The following is a 24,648-nucleotide window of genomic DNA, read 5'->3' on the forward strand; positions in this document are numbered from 1 at the left end:
CGCCAAAGCGCAACCCACCCATACCCCTTTTTACCTAACACTACGGGCCAGATAGACAGCCCTATCCCATTAGCTGTGTGCCCTCTACTCTTCCTTTCAACCACAGCCTGCCTGTATCATGAACTATAGATATAACCTGCCTTACTCTTCTTGTGAAACCTTAATCATACTTGGAGAGCTTTCACTGCAGTTGAATGTGACAGTGATTTGAATTGAAGGAAGAACAGAGCAACAAGTACTTACCCTGAAGGCCAGGACAAAGTGAACGTGGCCAAGTACATGCCTTTGATAAACAGTCAAATATCTGAAGCCACCGTTTTCTCATTGGGAAGGCTGACTTAATTACAGTGAGTTGTGTTTTTAGTGAGATGCTAACACACACAGTTAGGTATCGAGACACTGACCATCAGAAAGGCCAAAACGACTTTTGAGTTTGGAAAAGAGCTAAAATTTATGTCGACGATGAGAGTCTGAGTTCTTGACTCTCACTCAATTATGTTGACCTGACTGCAATTGTCCTGGCCTATTCCTGGTCTGGGTATCCAGGGTTAGGAGGTCTGGAGAGCAGGCCATGCCAATCCTGCAGGTCCAGTTTATCCAGCCCAGGATTAGTGGTAGATCAGACAGGAAGCTGCGCTGAGATCAGCCAGGGGTCTGGGCACTTGTGAGAAAGGGCTGATTTTCCAAGTTGGTTGGTGGTGGTCGGTGTAGAACTTTCTCACTGAAAATCAAAATCAATTTTTGTGGGCCACTGTTGAAGTGGGCATTATTGAAATCAGCTGTGGGTACTGGAGACAGCATGCTGGGATGCAGAGAGGGTAATAATTGTGAAATCCAGAGAGCAGGATAATCAACATACAAGGATGGGAGGCAAAGGAGCATAGGAGGCATGGGGTATTGCGGCAACTAGCTCACATCCTGACTCTCCAAAGCCTGTCCCATCATCGACAAGGCAAAGTCAAGAGTGTGATGGAATACTCCCTACTTGCCGGGATGGGTGCAGCTGCAACGGCTCTTGAGAAGCTTAATACCATCCAGGACAAAGCAGCCCTCTTGACTGGCACCACATCCACAAGTGTCCACTGCCTTCACCACCAACACTCAGTAGCAGCAGTATGTACTATCTATAAAATGCAGTGCAGAAATTTACCAAAGATCCTTAGACAGCACCGATACCATCTAGAAGGACAAGGGAAGCAGGTACATGGGAACATAACCCAGTTCTCTTCCAAACCACTCACCATCCTGTCTTGGAAATGTATTGCTGTTCACTGTCATGGGGTCAAAATCCTGAAATTTCCTTCCTCAGGGCATTGCATGTCAATCTACAGCAGGTGGACTGCAACGGTTCAAAAGGCAGCTCACCATCACCTTCTCAAGGGCAAGTAGGGATGGGCAATAAATGTTGGCCTGCCAATGTTGCCCACATGCCACGGGTAATGTAGAAAAACCATGCCTCCATGCAATTGTGGAATGCACAACTAATGTGGGGGTAGCCTGGCCTATAGTGCAGCCTACTAGCCTGAGATGTATGGATGTGTGACCGCTAGGTTCTTTTGTCTGAAGGTCTCAGGCATGCAGAGTGTGTCCTGTACAGAAGTATGTTCACCTTCCCCAGCTTGAACTCCCAATGGATTGGGGATTGAAGATGGAGTGAAAGTGAAGGGCCTGGGCACCTCTAGATTGCCTGAGCAGCAACTTCCTTTTCTGTAGCTCCTCTGCCAAGGAGGGTTAGTCATTTAGGGGAGTTGTGGTGGGTAAAAGTGCATGAGGGATGATGTTGCAGGTAATACTGGGAATGGTAGACTATGAGCCTTGGTTTGGGTTGTGTATAGTAACAGCTAATGAGTCTGAGGTAGCAGAGAAAAAATGGTGCAAGATACCCTGGTGGAGCATAGAAGATCAGTACACTTGTGGTGTTGTTGGTCATTCTTCAGGATATTGGCAGGGTCTGGTAGTGTGGTCTTCTCTAGTGGTCATGAGGAAAGACAATCACTGTCTTCTCCACCAGGATCTCCAGGTCCCTGTCAGAGAATCAGCATGCCAACTTGCTGGAACAGTGAAAGGAGATACTTGGTTGGCAGCAATTGAACTGTTTAAAATACCACCGGAATACAGTATTTAAATGACACAACGTGTTAAATACTTTACTCATTGCTGGTGAGAGCAAGTTAGTACATGAGGCATACATAATAAGGTGAGCAGTGTAAAATTGTGAGGGGGCTCACAGAGGAGAATTCTCCATGGAACTCCCTACAATGAACACTTTGTCAAATTCAACTCGTGCGAGTTACTCGAGAGAGTACATATTTCAGTATATCCTGACTCTGGGAATCTTTGCTGTGTCAAATTGCCTCGCAAAATGTAAATTATTATTTGAGAAGCTGCACATTATTGAGATTTTTCTGAGCAAGTAGGGGCACTGGTACCAATACCACATCTGAGTGTCTCGGTGCAATGAATATTGGCAGGTTATCACCTCACAAAAGGCATCCATAACTGAATCAAATGCATGTCTTCAGCCTTCATCAGGAAATGAAACCTGAGTTTATTTTCTAATTGTCTCTTGTCAATCCAGTAGCATTTAAAACTTAAAACATATTAACAAAATAGCAAACCAAATCACCTACCCCACCTCCACCATGCTCGCTTTAACCCAAACTCCAAAGATACCATATCTAATCTCACTCACCAGAATCCTAACTGAGACTTTCTGATTTAACTTACTCAGAGCCACTTTCATAGGAGCATTTTACCTTTGAGTTTATTTTCATTTGCAGAAAAAAATCACATGAAAGACCATCCCAGATATCGACTGTATATTTGAAGGAGAGGGGAGTTTTGTGAAGTTCTTGGATCTTGTAGTGCCCCCTCCCATTTCCAATGCAGGTTTGACCCAAACAATCCTATCCTTTGAATGATCTCGAGCTGAGAAAAATTGGTGAGAAATACAACAAAACAGCAGCTCAAATAGCCCTTCGTTATCAGACACAGTGTGACATTATCGTTATTCCAAAGAGTTTCAATCTTAGATGGGTGAAGCAGCACAAAGAGGTAAAACGTTCGTCAAATAGATGCTTGTTCATTTCGCATGAGTGCACCTGATTTCCAGCGAGGTGAGCCTTGCAAGTTTTGTATTGCAAAGCATGCAGCCAAAATCAGTGTAATTTTTCTTAAGTTAGCCTATTTTTCCTAATCCACCAGTTCAGAGATGTTATTACTCCCCTTTAGAGCAGGTGGAACTTGAACCCAGGTCTCTCAGTTCAGGGATAGTGACATTACCACTGCACCACAAAAGGGTTCAGTGCACTTTTATTAGTCTGAATGTAGCCAAGGGCAGCATCAGTTATTGAAGACTCACAAATTACAGGTCTGACTTGTTAATCTCTGGTTGATCACTTTGTTAATGCCTTTATGGTTCAGAGAAACAGGTAGTGGATATTAATTGTCTTTGAGCATATCTAAAAAGAGAACCTGTGTCACTCTCAGTGTGTTGGGAGGGGGAACTACTGCACTCTCTTCACAAAGAAAAGATACATGTAAGGTCGTAGCTTCATTCGCTGAGCTTGTGTGGTTTTCTGCAAACGTTTCGTCGCCTCGCTAGGTGACATCATCAGTATGTCTTCAATAAAGCGGCATGGTGGCACAGTGTGGGCGGCACGGTGGCACAGTGGTTAGCACTGCTGCCTCACAGCGCCAGAGACCCAGGTTCAATTCCCACCTCAGGCGACTGTCTGTGTGGAGTTTGCACGTTCTCCCTGTGTCTGCGTGGGTTTCCTCCGGGTGCTCCGGTTTCCTCCCACAGTCCAAAGATGTGCAGGTCAGGTGAATTGGCCATGCTAAATTGCCCGTAGTGTTAGGTGAAGGGGTAAATGTAGGGGAATGAGTCTGGGTGGGTTGCGCTTCGGCGGGTCGGTATGGACTTGTTGGGCTGAAGGGCCTGTTTCCACACTGTAAGTAATGTAATCTAAAGTGTTGATGGTCTATCCCACCTGGTATTTTTATCTCTGTTCTTTTGGTACTTCTGGTTCTGTATCTGAGTGGTTTGTATATGGGGTCCAGTTCAAGGTGTTTATTGCTGAGTTCTGGTTGGAGTTCCAGGCTTCAACGAATCTGTCGCATGTCTGTGTTTTGTCTGTGCTATGATGGTTATATTGTCCCAGTTGAATTTGTGTCCTTCGTTGTCTGTGTGGTTGGAAATGAGAGAGTATTGATTGTGTCTGGCAGTGGGGAGTTGATGCACATGCACTCATATGGTCAGTTTTCTTCCTGTTTGTCCTATGCAGTGTTTTTCCCAGTCCTTGCAGGGTATCTTGTATAAATAATGGCTCTCAAAAAAGAATTCTCCATGAAACTCCCCACAATGAACACTTGGTCAAATGCAACTTGTGCAAGCTGCTTGAGAGAGAGTGCATATCTCAGTACATGATGTGGAGGAGCCACATGTAGTGAGGTTGACAGGCCAAGTTCCGTACTCATGAAGATGGCCTCAACTGGGATCTTGGGTTCATGTCACACTACAGGTGACCCCACTATACTGTACACTGCAACCCATTCTAAAAGATGAAAGACTTAACAATCCAGGTTTGTTCAATATGTCATTTCAGTTGCATGACACTGTAATCTTTTGCTCTAAATTGTGTCACAGTTCCTGATGAAGAAGCAACTAGCGCTTCCAAATAAACCTGTTGGATTTTAACCTGGCGTTATGTGATTTTTAACTAGCTCAGTATATCCTGACTCTGGGAAGCTTTACTCTCTCAAATCGCCTCGCAGTGGCAAGATGTAAATTATTATATGAGAAGCTGTGCATTTTGAGTTTTTTCTGAGAAATTAGGGACACTTGTACCAATACCTCATCTGAGTGACTGAGTGTGTCAAGGCGATGAATATTGGCAGGTTATCACCTCACAAAGGGCATCCATAACTGAATCAAATGCATGTCTTCAGCCTTCGCCAGGAAATGAAACCTGAGTTTATTTTCTAATTCTCTCTTGTCAATCCAGTAGCATTTAAAACAAAAAACGTATTAACAAAACTGAAACCACCCCCCCCACCTCCACCTCCACCACGCTCCCCCCAACCTAAACCCCTAAGATACCATGTCTAATCTGCTCATTCACCAGCATCCTGAGACTTTCTGCTTTAAGTTACTCAGGACCCACTTTCATAGGAGCATTTTACCTTTGAGTTTATTTTCATTTGCAACAAAAAAAATCAGATGAAAGACCATCCCAGATATCGACTGTATATTTGAAGTAGAGTGGAGTTTTGGGAAGTTCTTGGATCTTGTAGTGCCTCTTCCTCATTTCCAATGCAGGTTCGACCCAAATAATCCCATTGTTCTGAATGATCCTGAGCTGAGAAAAATTGGTGAGAAACACAACAAAACAGCAGCTCAAATAGCCCTCCGTTATCAGATACAGCGTGACATTGTCGTTATTCCAAAGAGTTTCAATCTTGGACGGATGAAGCAGAACAAAGAGGTAAAACATTCCTCGAATAGATACTTGTTCTTTTAGTTGTTTTTACATGAGTGCACCTGATTTCCAGCAAGGTGAGCCTTGTAAATTTTGTATTGCAAAGCATGCAGTCATATTTTTCCTAGTCCACCAGTTCAGAGATGTTATTACTCACCTTTAGAGCAGTTGGAACTTGAACCCAGGTCTCTCAGTTCAGGGATAGTGACATTACCACTGCACCACAAGAGGGTTCAGTGCACTTTTATTAGTCTGAATGTAGCCAAGGGCAGCATCAGTTATTGAAGACTCATAAATTACAGGTCTGACTTGTTAATCTCTGGTTGATCACTTTGTTAATGCTTTTAAGGTTCAGAGAAACAGGTATTGGATATTAATTGTCTTTGTGCATATCTAAAAAGAGAATCTCTGTCACACTCAGTGTGTTGGGAGGGGATCTACTGCACTCTCTCCACAAAGAAAGGTCGTAGCTTCATTCGCCAAGCTGGTGTGGTTTTCTGCAGACGTTTTGTCACCTCGCTAGGTGACATCATCAGTGTGTCTTCAATAAAGTGTTGGTGGTCTTTCCCGCCTGGTATTTATATCTCCCTGTTCTTTTGGTATTTCTGGTTCTGTGTCTGAGTGGTTTGTAAATGGGATCCAGTTCAAGGTGTTTATTCCTGAGTTCTGGTTGGAGTGTCAGGCTTTAAGGAATTCTGTTGCTTGCCTTTGTTTTGTCTGTGCTTTGATGGTTACATTGTCCCAGTTGTATTTGTGTCCTTCATTGTCTGTGTGGTTAGAAATGAGAGAGTATTGGTTGTGTCTGGCAGTGGGGAGTTGATGTTCATGCACTCATATGGTCAGTTTTCTTCCTGTTTGTCCTATGCACTGTTTTTTTTCCCAGTCCTTGCAGGGTATCTCATAAATAATGTTCATCCTGTTGGATGTTGGTGTCAGGTCTCTAACCTTTGTGACGAGCTGGTGAACGGTATTTACTGGTTTATGGGCCACTAAGATTCCTAAAGGTCTGAGTAATCAGGTAGCCGTTTCTGATATTTCTTTGATGTATGGTATAGTCACTATCATGTCTGATTGTGTAGTGTTTTCTTCTTTAGGTTGCATGAGTATTGGAGGATAGTGCTGCTGCAATATCTGTTTTGTTTAAGTCCCTTGAATAGGTATTCCTGTTCTGCCTTCTGAAGTTCTGGGTTGCTGCAATGTGTTCTTGCTTGTTTGGATTTAAACAAAACGAGTACCCCAGCAGCACTACCCTCGGATACTTAAGCAACGAACCTAAAGAGGAAAACACTATACAACCAGATATGAGGGTGACCATACCGTACATTGAAGAAATATCAGAAATGACTACCTGATTACTCAGACCACTAAGAATCTTAGTGGCCCATAAACCAGCAAATACTCACCAGCTCCTCACAAAAGTTAAAGACCTGACACCCACATCCAACAGGATGAATGTTATTTACAAGATACCTTGCAAGGACTGGGAAAAATACTACATTGGACAAACAGGACGAAAACTGATCATACGAGTGCACACATATTAACTCCCCACTGCCTGACAGGACCAATACTCTCTCATTTCCAACCACACAGTCAACAAAGGACACAAATTCAACTGGGACAATGTAACCATCATAGCATAGACTAAACAAAGGCACGCAATGAAATTACTTGAAGCTTGGCACTCCAACTAGAACTCAGGAATAAGCACCTTGAACTGGACCCCAGATACAAACCACTCAGACACAGAACTGGAACTACAAAAAAAAGCGGGATAGACTGCCAACACTTTATTGAAGACACACTGATGATGTCACCTAGCGAGGTGACAAAACATCTGCAGAAGACCACACCAGCTCGGCGAACAAATCTATGATCTCATCCACAACCCAAGCTACAAATCTTTTCAAAAACTGTAAAAGCTACATGTATTAGTTTCTACCTGACCAGCTGGTTTGGAATGAGGTAGAACTTGGGTGTATGTACAAACCCTCCGGCTTGTTGATCTCCAATATGAACTTGGATTTATGTAGCACCTTTAACTGGGGAGGGGCAAGTGAGAATCTCAAGACATTCAACGTGCAACAGAGGGATCCTCTATAAATAATTAGGAGCTTGACTGTTTTGCAGCTCTTCATTTTTAGATTTAACTATAGTATTTAATATAAATAGTCTTAAGTGTTACAACAGGATTGTTAACGGACTAAAATAATGAAGCCAAACCAATTAAAGCAATATCAGAGAGAATATAAAGATACATTTTAAGAAAGATCTTTGAGGAGGAAGGAGGGTTTTGGAGAGGGAACTCCAGAATTTAAGGTCTTACTTTCTGAAAGCATGGCCATCATGCACTGAAGGGAAGGGAGAATGTATATATATATATAGTGCAGTGAAGAAGGCATATGGCGTACTGGCTTTTATTGGTAGAGGAATTGAGTCCCGGAGTCCTGAGGTCATGCTGCAGTTGTATAAGACTCTGGTGCGGCCGCATCTGGAATATTGTGTGCAGTTTTGGTCGCCATACTATAGGAAGGATGTGGAGGCACTGGAACGGGTGCAGAGGAAGTTTACCAGGATGTTGCCTGGTATGGTAGGAAGATCCTATGAGGAAAGGCTGAGGCACTTGGGGTTGTTTTCATTGGAGAAAAGAAGGTTTAGGGGTGACTTGATAGAGGTGTACAAGATGATTAGGGGGTTAGATAGGGTTGACAGTGAGAACCTTTTTCCACGTATGGAGTCAGCTATTACAAGGGGGCATAGCTTTAAATTAAGGGGGGGTAGATATAGGACTGATGTTAGGGGTAGGTTCTTCACTCAGCGAGTCGTAAGTTCATGGAATGCCCTGCCAGTAGCAGTGGTGGACTCTCCCTCTTTATGGGTATTTAAGCGGGCATTGGATAGGTATATGGAGGATAGTGGGTTAGTGTAGGTTAGGTGGGCTTTGATCGGCGCAACATCGAGGGCCAAAGGGCCTGTACTGCGCTGTATTCTTCTTTGTTCTATGTTCTATGTATGAACTGAGAGTTGTTGGAATGCAAGTTCTTTGAAAGGAAGAAGGAAGGAAGAAGACAATATTTGAACGCCAGGGCAACAATTTTAAATTTGAGGCTTTAGTGAACAGGGAGATGAGCATAATATGATCGATTATGATGGTGATTAACTCGCTAATTGACTAGTTTCATGGAGTATGGAGATTGAGACAAGGGAGGTATTGCCATAGTGGAGATGGATAGGTTTCACTTTCATAAACTGGGAGAGATAGAACTTGGGTGTATTGGAATCAAACACTTGTCAGTTATTACCCAGTCTTCAATAAGTGGTTGTTTCCAGTGCATAGATACAGAGTCTTGTGGTTCATGGACAGGCATGGAAAAGCTCAATTCCAGATGTTAAGATTGATAGAGACATAACTGGAGTCTTAACAAAATGTAAAGTTTACAATATATCTTTCCTGGTTGTAGTGCAAGATTTAAAAATGTAATTAAAAGAGGCAAGGCAGTGTGCGAGAATAGACTAACAGTTAATATGAGAGAACCCAAAAGTCTTTTATAACACCTAAATTAGACAGCAGTATGTTTAAGCGATGGGCATGACTGAAGTATTATATGAGTACTTTACATTGGTCTTCACAATAAAAGAGACTTCCAGTATAGCAGGAGAAGCAAGAATATTGATAGGCTGTAAAGGTTAATAGGTTCTCTATCTTCAATGTAGAAAAATCAGCCAGTTTGGATTTGATAAATCCTCTTTAATAGACAGAAGTACAAACAAAAAGGTGCAGATGCTCTGGCCCACGGTCTCCTTTGATTATGGGAGAGATGTCAGAGGACAGGAAGATTGTAAATGTTAGACCAACTCCAAACTCTATCAGAGGGATTAATCCAGCAACCACAAGCCAATTTGCCAACTGTCAATTGCAAGGAACCTTGTAAGGCATTTGGAAAGGTAATGGGTAATAAATGATGGCATATTGTTACCAATGTACACTATAGCTGGATGCCAAAATTTTGAGTATAGTGAAGATTTGATAAACTTCAGTTGTGAAACTGATTCAATTGTAACTTTCCAAAATAAAGCAGATAAGTTCTTCTAGTAAAATATTTACAATGTATTGTGGAAAGGGGTGTAATTAAATAACGCTGGCATGGGCAAATAGCCCCTTCACTACCTTCTGTGCTGGATCATCTTAACCCAGTTTACAACAGAATCAGTGAAGAAATATGTTTGTCCATGGGATATGGGTGTTGCTGCAGCATTTACTAATCATCCCTATTATCCTTGAACTCAATAGCTTGCCAGGCCCTTTTAAGAGTCAAACACACTTATGGGTTTGGTGTCTCGTGCAGGTCAGACCAAATAAAAATGGCAGATATCTCTTCCTAAACCACCTTTAGTGAACTAGATTGGTCTTTACAAGAATGGTTATGTGGTTACTTGTAGACTAGCTTTTAATTCCAGATTTTCATTGATTCAAATTTCATTACAGGTTCAAATCCTACTCCAGCCATTGTCCCAGAGCATTAGTCCTGGGTGTCTGGATTACTATTGAGAGAGTGGTGCTGGAAAAGCACAGCAGGTCAGGCAACATCCGAGGATGTTCAATCAGCTATCAGCACATTCCTGATGAAGGGCTTTTGCCTGAAATGTCGACTCTCCTGCTCCTCGGATGCTGCCTGACCTGCTGTGCTTTTCCAGCACCACACTCTCAACTCTAATCTCCAGCATCTGCACTCCTCACTTTCACCACCCTGGATTACTAGCCTAGTGACAATGCCATTACACAATTGCCTCCACTTTGTTAGAGATTGATGATAGAATCACTTCTTGGTGAATGAAATGCAATGTCCAAGGATTGTTCTATGATAATGTCAAGAAAACCTGACAATTTCCTAATATGAATCTGAAAGAATTTCTTTCTGGACAAATACAGATCTTTGACTTCCAGCTGAGTGACGAAGAAGTGAAAGCTATTGATGGAATAAACAAAAACTGCCGATACATAACTTTGAAACAGTAAGTAATATACAGAAGCGAATTGCAATGATGTGATCCTCAATATAAGGAACCCCTACTATAGAATTAATATAGTTCAGTTATTGCTGGTGGTACAAGTGAAATAGTGTTAATGGCACTTTTTCAGGTTGTCTCTCTATTCAACATAAACTTTCAAGTTCAAAATGTTTATGTGTAGATTTCAGTTTATTTAATAATTCAATCAATAGTTAACTTGCTGTGCACAAGTTGAATGGCTTGTTCTAGGATCTACCATCTTCAACCTTCACTGCCTTCACCATCAACACACAGTATGGAGCAGCAGTGTGTACTAGCCACAAGACGCACTGCAGCAACTCACCAACACTCATTTAACAGTAGCTTCCAAACCTGTATCCCCTACATTCTAGAAGGACATGGCTGCAGATACATCAGAACACCACTACCTGTTCTCCTCCAATCCACTCACCATCCTGACTTAAAGCTTCATCACCACAAACGTCATTGTCAATATGTGAATACCCTGGAATTTCTTAGCAGCACTGTGCCTGACCCCACACACATGGACTGGAGCTCACCACCACCTTTTCCAGGGTAATAAATACCAGCAATGCTTGCAACTCATGAATAAACGTATTGAAAAATTCCAGTTCTGCAGTAGTTTCTGGGTGCAGTGATATCTTTAAGAGTCAATCCTGCTCGTTATGTTCTGCACATAACTTGACTTAGCACGAAATTATAGATGACCTTGACTAGGTTTGAACATAATACTTGTAAAATCTCAAAAGTAGTTGAAACAAATGTGAAGTCTGCATTAGATATTCCCCCTAATTTCGCATCAGTAAATGAAATGATTCTATCCCTGATTTAATTTTTTTACTTTCATTGTCCAGCATCTTTATCCTAGAAATGAATGAATGAGAGACTGTAATACTGAAAACCATTTGTTAACTGAACCTAATAGAGTAGCCTTCTACATAACCAACATTATGTACACCTTTTCAATATTTTGAAAACCTGTTTGCTGAGTGATATTTTGGCTGTGATTTTAATAGGGCCTCAGAGTAGGCTGACATATCTGGGGCACACAAATTGGGTGAGATGGCTATGAGTGAAATGTCTGCCACTTTTGGCATTTTGCCAGTGGTGTCATAGTTATAGATGTTTGCAGCACGGGAAAAACCCCATCAGCCCACTGAGTCTGTGCTAATCCCATTTTTCAGCACTTAGCTGTCACCTTGCATGCTTTGGCATCACAAGTATATACCTAAGAACTGACTTAGATGTTTTTGAAGGTTTCTGCCTCCACTTATAGGCAGTGAATTCCAGATTCCCGCCACCCACTGGGTGAAAGAGGGTTCACTCACATCTCCTCTAAACCTTCTGATCTTTACCTTAAATCTGTGAACCCTAAATTTTAATCCCTCTGCTAAAAGCAAATGCTTATTCCAGTTTGCCCTCTCGATGCCCCTCAGATAGCAATGGGCAGGGATAGATATGTGCTGCAGGGAAAGAGGTATAACTGTGGGAAAGGCAATTGTGATGCAGTTAGGCAAGATTTAGGGTACATAGGATGTGGGAGGAAGCTGCAGGGGATGGGTACAATTGAAATGTGGAGCTGATTCAAGGAACAGTTACTGCGTGTTCTTGATAAGTATGTACCTGTCAGGCAGGGAGGAGGTAGTTGAGGGAGAAAGCCATGGTTTACTAAAGTTGAAGCTCTTGTCAAGAGGAAGAAGAAAGCTTATGTGAAGGTAAGGCATGATGGCTCTGTTATGGGGCTTGAGCATTATAAGTTAGCCAGAAAAGATCTAAAGCGAGGGCTAAGAAGAGCCAGGATGGGATATGAGAAGTTGTTGCGGATAGGTTCAAGGACAACCCTAAGGCCTTCTATAGGTACATCAGGAGTAAAAGAATGACTAGAGTAAGATTACGGCCAATCATAGACAGTAGTGGAAAGTTGTGTGTGGAATCTGAGGACATGGGGAAGCACTTAATGAATACCTTTCATCAGTATTCACATTGGAAAAGAGCAATGTTTGTGAGAATACAGAGATACAGGCTACAAGATTAGATGGGATTGAGGTTGACAAAGAGGAGGTTTTAGCAATCTTGGAAGATCTGAAAATAGATAAGACCCCTGGGCCAGATGGGATTTATCCTTGGATTCCCTGGGAAGCCAGGGAGGAGATTGCAGAGCCTTTGGCTTCAATCTTTATGTTATCATTGTCGACAGGAGTAGTGCCAGAAGACTGGAGGATAGCAAATGTTGTTCCCTTGTTTAAGAAGGGGAGTAGAGACAACCCTGGTAGTTATAGGCCAGTGAGCCTTTCTTTGGTTGTAGGTAAGGTGTTGGCAAAGGTTATTAGAGATAGGATTTATAATCATCTGGAAAGGTATAATTTGATTAAGGATAGTCAACACGGTTTTGTAAAGGGTAGGTCGTGACTTAGTAACATTGAGTTCTTTGAGGAGGTGACAAAACAGGTGGATGAAGGTAAAGCGGTTGATGTGGCGTATATGGACATCAGTAAGGAATTTGATAAGGTTCCACACGGTAGGCTATTGCACAAAATACAGAGTTTCAGGATTGAAGGTGATTTATCGGTTTGGATCAGAAATTGGCGAGCTGAAAGAAGACAGGATGGTAGTTGCTGGGAAGCTCCGTTACCAGTGGTGTGCTGCAAGGATGTGTTTTGAGGCCTCTGCTGTTTGTCATTTTGATCTGGATGTGGGGGTAGAAGGATGACATGGTAAATTTGCGGATGACACTAAGGTAGACAGAGTTGTTGGTAGTGCCGAAGAGTGTTGTGGGTTACAGAGGGACAGAGATAAGATGCAGAGTTGCACTGAGAAGTGGCAAATGGAGTTTAATTCGGAAGAAGTAACTGGAATGCAGAGTACTGGGCTAATGATAACATTCTTGGCAGTGTAGAAGAGCAGAGAGATCTCAGTGACCAGGTTAATGAATCCCTGAAAGTTGCCACCAGGTTGATAGGGCTGTTAAGAAGGCATATGGTGTGTTGACGTTTGTGGGTAAGGGGATTGAGTTTCGGAGCCACAAGGTCATGCTTAAGCTGTACAAGACAGTGGTCAGGCCGCACATGGAGGATTGCATGCAGTTTTGGTCACCACATTGTAGGAATGATGTAGAAGCATTGGAAAGTGTTCAGAGGAGATTTACTAGACTGTTGCCTGGTATGGAGGGAAGTTCTTACAAGGCAAGGCTGTGGGAACTGAAGGTTGAGAGATGACTTAATTGAGACATACAAGATAATCAGAGGGTTAGATAGGATGGACAGGGAGAGCCTTTTTCCTTGGATGGTGATGGCAAGCACGAGGGGACATAGCTTTAAATTGAGGGGTGATAGATTTAGGACAGATATTGGGGTAGTTTCATAACTCAGAGAGTAGTAGGGGCATAAAATGCACTGCCTCCAACAGTAGTAGACTCACCGATGTTAAGGCCAATTAAATGGGCATTGGGCATACATAAGGATAATAATGGAACAGTGTAGGTTAGATGGGCATCAGATTAATTTCACAGGTCGGCGCAACATCAAGGGCCAAATGGCCTGTACTGCACTGTAACTGTCTATGTTCTATGTAATTTTAATGCATCTCAGTCATGAGTCCCACCCTAACACCACAACCACCACCACGGTTTGCTCTGCTTTAAGGAAAGCAACCCCAGTCTGTTCAATGTCCCCTCGTAACTAAAAGTCTGCAGCACAGGTAATGTCAGTAAATCTCCTTTGCACATGCTCCAGTGCTAACACATCCCTCTTATAATGTGGATTCCAGAACTGCACACAATACTCTAGCTGTGGTCTTACCAACATTTTATACAGTTGCCTGCTCTTAAAATCTGTGCCCCAGCCAATTAAGTATCCCATATGCCTTCTTAACCACTTTATCCACCTGTCCAGATAACATAAGAGACTGATCGCCATGTACACCAAGGTCTCTCTGATCCTCAGTGCTTCCCAGAGTCCTAATGTGCTAGTGCCAATTGATCACTGGAAGGCCTGTTCCCATTGCTTGCATTTTACCAGCAATGATTGGGGAGATCATCAGGTCTGGTCTGCCAACCTTTCTGTGTACTTGGGTGAGTGGATGAAGATCTCCTCCTGATCTGGTCTTGTTCTGGACCCACTCTTTCCCCCTTCCTAGCCCCTAGTGGAAAATCATGTCTCAGCTGAAAGACCAATTTTAAGCATGTTTAGCTGCTTCCATTTTTTTTTGTTTCATCCCAGGTTGATTGACCACCCTAAATATCCATTCCATGATGAATATTAATGCGAACTGCAAGTAATGGGATGTTTCAGTGATGCAACGATACTATGTGGATGTGTCAAGAGCAAATCTTAAATACCCTGAAGAAAATGTTTTGATAAAGATCAATAAAGTCTGAGTATTGTTAGAAATTTTATGGCAAGTGTTTTTATTTGATGGTCAATGTGTTCACCACGTATTATCTCATCTTTCTGTTTCTCTTCGCCCATTCTATATCTAAAGTGTTCTCTGCTCTTTTCCTGTTTTCGCATCCTAACTATGCTCATTTTAGAGCATTCATACAGACATCAAGAAGGCCCCCTTTGCAACACAATCCAAATGGGTCGTGCCCGAGGTGTAACAGAGTATACTACTGCTAAATTATAACTCCTCATCGTTTAGTTTAAAGGGAACATAGATCAAATTATGTTTGATAAATTTACTTGAGTTCTTTGAGAATATTAGCGTGCTTTTGAGAATATATTGTTGGGAATACATTTTGAGAATATAGAGTTGATAAAGAGAAACTGGTAGATCTAGTGTATTTGGATTTTCATATGGAAGTAACATGGCTCATAAGATCAGGATACAGCAAAAAAAAAGTTTCATTTCAGCAGCTGTCTTCCCTGAAGGACGTTCGTCAGATTGAAGGTCCTTTGGTTGATGTTTTGAGGCACCTATCTGATTCAGCATGGAAGAGCTCCACTGTGAAAGAATTTCAGGAGGATTAAGTCTCCTCCAGTATAGACAGATGACTTCATTTGCTAGGAACAAAAACCCGAGCAAGGGACATCCCAAGAGACAAAGAGATGACAGGGCTTGGAGTGTGGGGTTAGGTAAAGATCATGGAAGGAGGTGTTCAGGCTCTAAAATTAGCGACCTTAGTATTCAGTCTTGAAGGCTGCAGGGTCCCAAGAGGAAAAGGAGATGGTGTTCTTCTAGCTTGTGCTCAGCTTCACTGGAGCATTACAACAGGGTAGAGACAGACATTGACCAGGGAACACGGTGATACATTGAATTGGCAAGCAACCAGAAGCTCAGGGTCATGTTTGTGGACAAAACATAGGTGTATCACAAAATGGTTGCCTGGTTTGCGTTTCCTCATCCCCAAACTGAGAGCAGCAAATATTGTAGACTAGATTGAGTGAAGTGCAGGTAAATTGTAGACACAGGGAGAATGTGGGTTAGGGCAAAATGGTATGGGAGACGGGTCAGTTTTGAAGAAACTCACCTCCTCACTTTCCTCGCTCCGGCTCACCTCCTCACTCTCCCCATTCCCACTCACCTCCTCACTCACCCCTCTCCCACTCACTTCCTCGCTCTCCGCTGTCTCACACTCACCTCCTCACTATCTCTACTCCCACTCACTTCCTCACTCACCCCGCTCCCAAACACCTCCTCACTCTCCCCACTCCCATGCAGCTCCTCACTCTCCTCACTCCCACTCAGCTCCTCACTCTCCACATTCTCACTCAGCTCCTCACTCTCCCTACGCCCATTCAGATTCTCACTCTGAAACAGACCATTGAGTCCAACTCAAGGCTGACCATTATCTCAAATTAAACTAGTTCCACCTATCTGCCTCTGCCACATCCCTCCAAACCTTTCCTATTTAGATATCCATCCAAATATCTTTTAAACCTTGTAATTGTACCCACAGTTATAGTAATAGAGATGTACAGCAAGGAGCAGACCCTTCGATCCAACTTGTTTATGCTGACCAGATATTCAAACCTAGGGTCTAGATTAGAGTGTTGCTGGAAAAGCACAGCAGATCAGGCAGCATCCAAGCAGCAGGAAAATCGACGTTTCAGGCATGAGCCCTTCTTCAGGAATAGAGGCAGGGTGCCTGCAGAGTGGAGAGATAAATGAGAGGTGGGGGTGGGGAGAAAGTAGCGTAGAGTACAATAGGTGAATGGGGGTGGGAATGGAAGTGATAGGTCAGAGAGGAGGGTGGAGTGGATAGGTGGAAGGGAAGATAGGCAGATAGGACAGGTCATGAGGGCGGTGCTGAGCTGGAAGGTTGGAGCTGAGGTGAGGTGGGGGAAGGGGAAATGAGGAAACTGGTGAAGTCCACATTGATGCCCTGGGGTTGAAGTGTTCTGAGGTGGAAGATGAGGCGTTCTTCCTCCAGGCGTCTGGTGGTGAGGGAGCGGCGGTGAAGGAGGCCCAGGAGCTCCAAGTCCTCGGCAGAGTGGGAGGGGGAGTTGAAATGTTGGGCTACAGGGCGGTGGGGTTGATTGGTGCGGGTGTCCCGGAGATGTTTCCCTCACTCTCCCTGGTCCCACCAAGAGCCTCACTCTCCCCACTCCCACTCAGCTCCTCACTCTGACCTTTCCCACTCACCTCCTCACTATCCGACCACCCACTCACCTCCTCACTCACCCCTCTCCCACTCACCTCCTCGCTCTCCGCTATCTCCCACTCACCTCCTCACTCACCCCGCTCCCAAACACCACCTCACTCTCCCCTGTCCCACTCACCTCCTCACTATCCCACCTCCCACTCAACTCCTCACTCTTCCCACTCCCACTCAGCTCCTCACTCTCCCCGCTTCCACTCAGCTCCTCACTCTCCCCACTCCCACTCACATCCTCACTCTCCCCACACCCACTCACCTCCTCACTCTCCCCACTCCCACTCACCTCCTCACTCTCCCCACTCCCACTCACCTCCTCACTCTCCCCACACCCACTCAGCTCCTAACTCTCCTCACTCCCACTCAGCTCTTCGTTCTCAGCTCCTGACTCTCCCCATTCTCACTCAGCTTCTCACTCTCCCTACACCCACGCAGCTCCTCACTCTCCTCAATCCCACTTAGCTCCTCACTATCCCCACTCCCACTCACCTCCTCATTCTCCTCGCTCCCACTCACCTCCTCACTCTGCCCATTCCCACTCAGCTCCTCACTCTCTCCACTTGCACTCGCCTCCTCACTCTTCCAGCTCCGACTCACCTCCTCACTCACCCCACTCCCACTCACCTCCTCACTATCCCCACTCCCACTCACCTCCTCACTCTCCCCACTCCCACTCACCTCCTCACTCTCCCCACTCCCAATCAGCTCCTCACTCTGCCCTTTTTAACTCAACTCCTCACTCTCCCTGCTCCCACTCAGCTCCTCACTCTCCCCTTTCCCACTCACATCTTCACTCTCCCCTTTCGCACCATGAACGTCACTCTCCCTGCTTCCACTCAGCTCTGCGCTCTCCTCACTCCCACTCACCTCCTCACTCACCCCTCTCCCACTCAGCTCCTCGCTCTCCGCTGTCTCCCACTCACCTCCTCACTATCCCAACTCCCACTCACCTCCTCACTCTGCCCATTACCACTCAGCTCCTCACTCTCCTCACTCCAAACACCTCCTCACTCTCCCCACTCCCAAACACCTCCTCACTCTCCCCACTCCCACTCACCTCCTCACTATCCCAACTCCCACTCACCTCCTCACTCTGCCCATTACCACTCAGCTCCTCACTCTCCTCACTCCCACTCACCTCCTCATTCTCCCCACTCCCAATCACCTCCTCACTCTCGCCGTTTCCACTCAGCTCCTCACTCTCCCAACTCCCACTCACCTCCTCACTCTCCCCACTCCCACCCTCACTCTCCCCTCTCCCACTCGGCTTCTCACTATCCCCACTCCCACTCACCTCCACACTCTCCCCACTCCCACTCATCTCCTCACTCTCCTCACTCCCACTCACCTCCACACTCTCCCCACTCCCACTCACCTCTTCACTCTCCACATTCTCACTCAGCTCCTCACTCTCCCTACTCCCACGTAGCTCCTCACTCTTCACAATCCCGCTCACCTCCTCACTATCCCCACTCCCACTCACTTCCTCACTCACCCCGCTCCCAAACACCTCCTCACTCACCCCACTCCCAAACATCTCCTCACTTACCCCACACCCACTCAGCTCCTCATTCTCCCCACTCCCACTCCCCTCCTCACTCTTCCCACTCCCACTCCCCTCCTCACTCTTCCCACTCCCACTCCCCTCCTCACTCTTCCCACTCCCACTCACCTCCTCACTCTTCCCACTCCCACTCCCCTCCTCACTCTTCCCACTCCCACTCACCTCCTCACTCACCCCACTCCCAAACATCTCCTCACTTACCCCACACCCACTCAGCTCCTCATTCTCCCCACTCCCACTCACCTCCTCACTCTTCCCACTCCCACTCCCCTCCTCACTCTTCCCACTCCCACTCACCTCCTCACTCACCCCACTCCCAAACATCTCCTCACTTACCCCACACCCACTCAGCTCCTCATTCTCCCCACTCCCACTCCCCTCCTCACTCTTCCCACTCCTACTCCCCTCCTCACTCTCCCCACTCCCACTCGGCTTCTCACTCTCCCCATTCCCACTCAGTTCCTCACTCTCCCTACTCTCCCCACACTCCCCACCTCCTCACTCTCCCCACTTCCACTCACCTCCTCACTCACCCCGCTCCCACTCACCTCCTCACTCTCCCCACTCCCACTCACCTCCTCACTCTCGCCGCTTCCACTCAGCTCCTCACTCTCCCCTCTCGCACTCACCTCCTCATCCTCCTCGCTCCTACTCACCTCCTCACTCTGCCCATTCCCACTCAGCTCCTCACTCTCTCCACTTGCACTCGCCTCCTCACTCTTCCAGCTCCGACTCACCTCCTCACTCACCCCACTCCCACTCACCTCCTCACTATCCCCACTCCCACTCACCTCCTCACTCTCCCCACTCCCACTCACCTCCTCACTCTCCCCACTCCCAATCAGCTCCTCACTCTGCCCTTTTTAACTCAACTCCTCACTCTCCCTGCTCCCACTCAGCTCCTCACTCTCCCCTTTCCCACTCACATCTTCACTCTCCCCTTTCGCACCATGAACGTCACTCTCCCTGCTTCCACTCAGCTCTGCGCTCTCCTCACTCCCACTCACCTCCTCACTCACCCCTCTCCCACTCACCTCCTCGCTCTCCGCTGTCTCCCACTCACCTCCTCACTCACCCCGCTCCCAAACACCACCTCACTGTCCCCACACCCGCTCAGCTCCTCACTATCTCCACTCCCACTCAGCTCCTCACTCTCCTCACTCCACTCACCTCCTCATTCTCCCCACTCCCAATCACCTCCTCACTCTCGCCGTTTCCACTCAGCTCCTCACTCTCCCAACTCCCATTCATCTCCTCACTATCCCCACTCCCACTCACCTCCTCACTCTCCCCACTCCCACCCTCACTCTCCCCTCTCCCACTCGGCTTCTGACTATCCCCACTCCCACTCAACTCCTCACTCTCCCTCTTCCACTCACCTCCTCATTCTCCCCACTCCCACTCAGCTCATCGCTCTCAGCTCCTGACTCTCCCCATTCTCACTCAACTCCTCACTCTGCCCACTCCCACTCACCTCCTCACTCTCCTCACACCCACTCACCTCCACACTCTCCCCACTCCCATTCAGCTCCTCACTCTCCCTACTCCCACGTAGCTCCTCACTCTTCACAATCCCGCTCACCTCCTCACTATCCCCACTCCCACTCACTTCCTCACTCACCCCGCTCCCAAACACCTCCTCACTCTCCCCACACCCGCTCAGCTCCTCATTCTCCCCACTCCCACTCACCTCCTCACTCTTCCCACTCCCACTCCCCTCCTCACTCTTCCCACTCCCACTCACCTCCTCACTCACCCCACTCCCAAACATCTCCTCACTCACCCCACTCCCAAACATCTCCTCACTTACCCCACACCCACTCAGCTCCTCATTCTCCCCACTCCCACTCCCCTCCTCACTCTTCCCACTCCCACTCACCTCCTCACTCACCCCACTCCCAAACATCTCCTCACTTACCCCACACCCACTCAGCTCCTCATTCTCCCCACTCCCACTCCCCTCCTCACTCTTCCCACTCCCACTCCCCTCCTCACTCTCCCCACTCCCACTCGGCTTCTCACTCTCCCCACTCCCACTCGGCTCCTCACTCTCCCCATTCCCACTCAGTTCCTCACTCTCCCTACTCTCCCCACACTCCCCACCTCCTCACTCTCCCCTCTCACACTCACCTCCTCACTCTCCTCACTGCCAATCAGATCCTCACTCTGCCCTTTCTCACTCAACTCCTCACTATCCCCACTTCCACTCACCTCCTCACTATCCCCACTCCCACTCACCTCCTCACTATCCCCACTCCCACTCACCTCCTCACTCTCGCCGCTTCCACTCAGCTCCTCACTCTCCCCTCTCGCACTCACCTCCTCATCCTCCTCGCTCCTACTCACCTCCTCATTCTCCCCATTCCCACTCACCTCCTCACTCACCCCTCTCCCACTCACCTCCTCGCTCTCCGCTGTCTCTCACTCACCCCGCTCCCAAACACCACCTCACTGTCCCCACACCCGCTCAGCTCCTCACTCTCCCCTCTCCCACTCACCTCCGCACTCTCCCCACTCCCACTCACCCCCTCATTCTCCCCACTCCCATTCAGCTCCTCGCTCTCCGATGTCTCCCACTCACCTCCTCACTATCCCCACTCACACTCACCTCCTCACTATCCCCACTCACACTCACCTCCTCACTCTCCACATTCTCACTCAGCTCCTCACTTTCCCTACGCCCACTCAGATTCTCACTCTCCCTACTCCCACGTAGCTCCTCACTCTTCTCAATCCCGCTCACCTCCTCACTATCCCACCTCCCACACAGCTCCCCACTCTCCTCACTCCAAACACCTCCTCACTCTCCCTACCCCCACTCAGATTCTCACTCTCCCCACTCCCACTCACCTCCTCACTCTCCCCACTCCCACTCACCTCCTCACTCTCCCATCTCGCACTCACCTCCTCACTCTCCTCACTCCCACTCACCACATCACTCTCCCTACCCCCACTCAGATTCTCATTCTCCCCTCTCCCACTCAGCTCCTCACTCTCCCCACTCCCACTCACCTCCTCACTCTCCTCGCTCCCACTCACCCCCACTCACCTCCTCACTCTCACTGGTCCCACCAAGAACCTCACTCTCCCCACTCCCAATCACCTCCTCACTCTCCCCACTCCCAATCACCTCCTCATTCTCCTCGCTCCCACTCACCTCCTCACTCTGCCCATTCCCACTCACCTCCTCACTCTCTCCACTTGCACTCGCCTCCTCACTCTTCCAGCTCCGACTCACCTCCTCACTCACCCCACTCCCATTCACACCCTCACTCTCCCCACTCCCACTCGGCTTCTCCCTCTCCCCACTCCCATTCAACTCCTCACTCTTCCTCTTCCACTCGCCTCCTCACTCTCCCCGCTTCCACTCAGCTCCTCACTCTCCCCGCTCCCACTCAACTCCTCACTCTCCCCACTCCCACTCAACTCCTCACTCTCCCCACACCCACTCACCTCCTCACTCTCCCCACTCCCACTCACCTCCTCATTCTCCCCACTCCCATTCACCTCCTTACTCTCCTCACTCCCATTCACCTCCTCATTCTCCCTACTCCCACTCACCTCCTCATTCTCCCTACTCCCACTCACCTCCTCACTCTCCCTACTCCCACTCACCTCCTCACTCTCCCCACTCCCACTCACCTCCTCATTCTCCCCACTCCCACTCACCTCCTCATTCTCCCCACTCCCACTCACCTCCTCACTCTCCCCACTCCCACTCACCTCCTCACTCACCCCACTCCCACTCACCTCCTCACTCTCCCCGCTCCCAAACACTTCCTCACTCTGCCCTTTCCCAGTCGGCTCCTCACTCTCCCCTCTCCCACTCGCCTCCTTACTCTCCTCGCTCCCAATCAGCTCCTCACTCTCCCCGCTGCCACTCAACTCCTCACTCTGCCCTTTCCCACTCAACTCCTCACTCACCCCACTCCCACTCAGCTCCTCAATCTCCTCACTCCCACTCACCTCCTCACTTTCCCCTCTCGCACTCAGCACGTCACTCTCCCCTCTCCCACTCACCTCCTCACTCTCCCCTCTCCCACTCACCTCCTCACTCTCCCCTCTCGCACTCACCTCCTCACTCTCCCCTCTCCCACTCACCTCCTCACTCTCCCCTCTCCCACTCACCTCCTCACTCTCCCCTCTCCCACTCACCTCCTCACTCTCCCCTCTCGCACTCAGCACGTCACTCTCCCCTCTCCCACTCACCTCCTCACTCTCCCCTCTCCCACTCACCTCCTCACTCTCCCCACTCCCACTCACCTCCTCATTCTCCCCACTCCCACTCACCTCCTCACTCTCCCCACTCCCACTCACCTCCTCACTCTCCCCACTCCCACTCACCTCCTCACTCTCCCCACTCCCCCTCAGCTCCTCACTCTCCCCACTCCCACGCGGCTCCTCACTCTCCCCACTCCCACGCGGCTCCTCACTCTCCCCACTCCCACGCGGCTCCTCACTCTCCCCATTCCCACTCGGCTCCTCACTCTCCCCTCTCACACTCACCTCCTCACTCTCCCCACTCTTCCTACCTCCTCACCCTGCCCATTCCCACTCAGCTCCTCACTCCCCCCTCTCCCACTCACCTCCTCACTCTCCCCACTCACACCCTCACTCTCCCCACTCCCACTCTCACTCTCCCCACTCCCACCCTCACTCTCCCCACTCCCACTCAGATTCTCCCTCTCCCCACTCCCATTCAACTCCTCACTCTTACTCTTCCACTCGCCTCCACACTCTCCCCGCTCCCACTCAGCCCCTCACTCTCTCCACTCGCACTCACCTCCTCACTCTCCCCGCTTCCACTCAGCTCCTCACTCTCCCCGCTCCCACTCACCTCCTCACTCTCCCCACTCTCACTCACCTCCTCACTATCCCAACTCTCATTCACCTCCTCACTCACCCCACTCCCACTCACCTCCTCACTCTCCCTGCTTCCACTCAGCCCCTCACTCTCCTCGCTCCCAATCAGCTCCTCACTCTCCCCGCTGCCACTCAACTCCTCACTCTGCCCTTTCCCACTCAACTCCTCACTCACCCCACTCCCACTCAGCTCCTCAATCTCCTCACTCCCACTCACCTCCACACTCTCCCCTCTCCCACTCACCTCCTCACTCTCCCCTCTCGCACTCAGCACGTCACTCTCCCCTCTCCCACTCACCTCCTCACTCTCCCCTTTCCCACTCACCTCCTCACTCTCCCCACTCCCACTCACCTCCTCATTCTCCCCACTCCCACTCACCTCCTCACTCTCCCCACTCCCCCTCAGCTCCTCACTCTCCCCACTCCCCCTCAGCTCCTCACTCTCCCCACTCCCCCTCAGCTCCTCACTCTCCCCACTCCCACGCAGCTCCTCACTCTCCCCATTCCCACTCGGCTCCTCACTCTCCCCTCTCACACTCACCTCCTCACTCTCCCCACTCTTCCTACCTCCTCACCCTGCCCATTCCCACTCAGCTCCTCACTCCCCCCTATCCCACTCACCTCCTCACTCTCCCCACTCCCACCCTCACTCTCCCCACTCCCACCCTCACTCTCCCCACTCCCACTCAGATTCTCCCTCTCCCCACTCCCATTCAACTCCTCACTCTTACTCTTCCACTCGCCTCCACACTCTCCCCGCTCCCACTCAGCCCCTCACTCTCTCCACTCGCACTCACCTCCTCACTCTCCCCGCTTCCACTCAGCTCCTCACTCTCCCCACTCCCACTCACCTCCTCACTCTCCCCGCTTCCACTCAGCTCCTCACTCTCCCCGCTCCCATTCACCTCCTCACTCACCCCTCTCCCACTCACCTCCTCATTCTCCCCACTCCCACTCACCTCCTCACTCTCCCCTCTCCCACTCACATCGTCACTCTCCCCACTCCCACTCACCTCCTCACTCTCCCCTCTCCCACTCACATCGTCACTCTCCCCTCTCCCACTCAGCTCCTCACTATCTCCACTCCCACTCACCTCCTCACTCTCCCCACTCCC

General features: G+C 48.4%; 1 protein-coding gene across 1 annotated transcript in view; it reads left to right on the forward strand.

Moving 5' to 3' along the window:
- The window catches only part of LOC140458202 (prostaglandin F synthase 1-like), a 46,356-nt gene extending 31,457 nt beyond the window's left edge, over nt 1–14,899 (forward strand). The window contains exons 7-9 of the mRNA XM_072552449.1: nt 5,321–5,486; nt 10,411–10,493; nt 14,729–14,899. Coding sequence (XP_072408550.1) covers nt 5,321–5,486; nt 10,411–10,493; nt 14,729–14,771 — 292 coding nt within the window. The 3' untranslated portion in view covers nt 14,772–14,899. The remainder of the gene's footprint in view (nt 1–5,320; nt 5,487–10,410; nt 10,494–14,728) is intronic.
- The last annotated feature ends 9,749 nt before the right edge of the window (nt 14,900–24,648 follow it).

Source organism: Chiloscyllium punctatum, chromosome 32 (genome assembly GCF_047496795.1).
Source record: "Chiloscyllium punctatum isolate Juve2018m chromosome 32, sChiPun1.3, whole genome shotgun sequence".
NCBI lineage: Eukaryota > Metazoa > Chordata > Chondrichthyes > Orectolobiformes > Hemiscylliidae > Chiloscyllium > Chiloscyllium punctatum.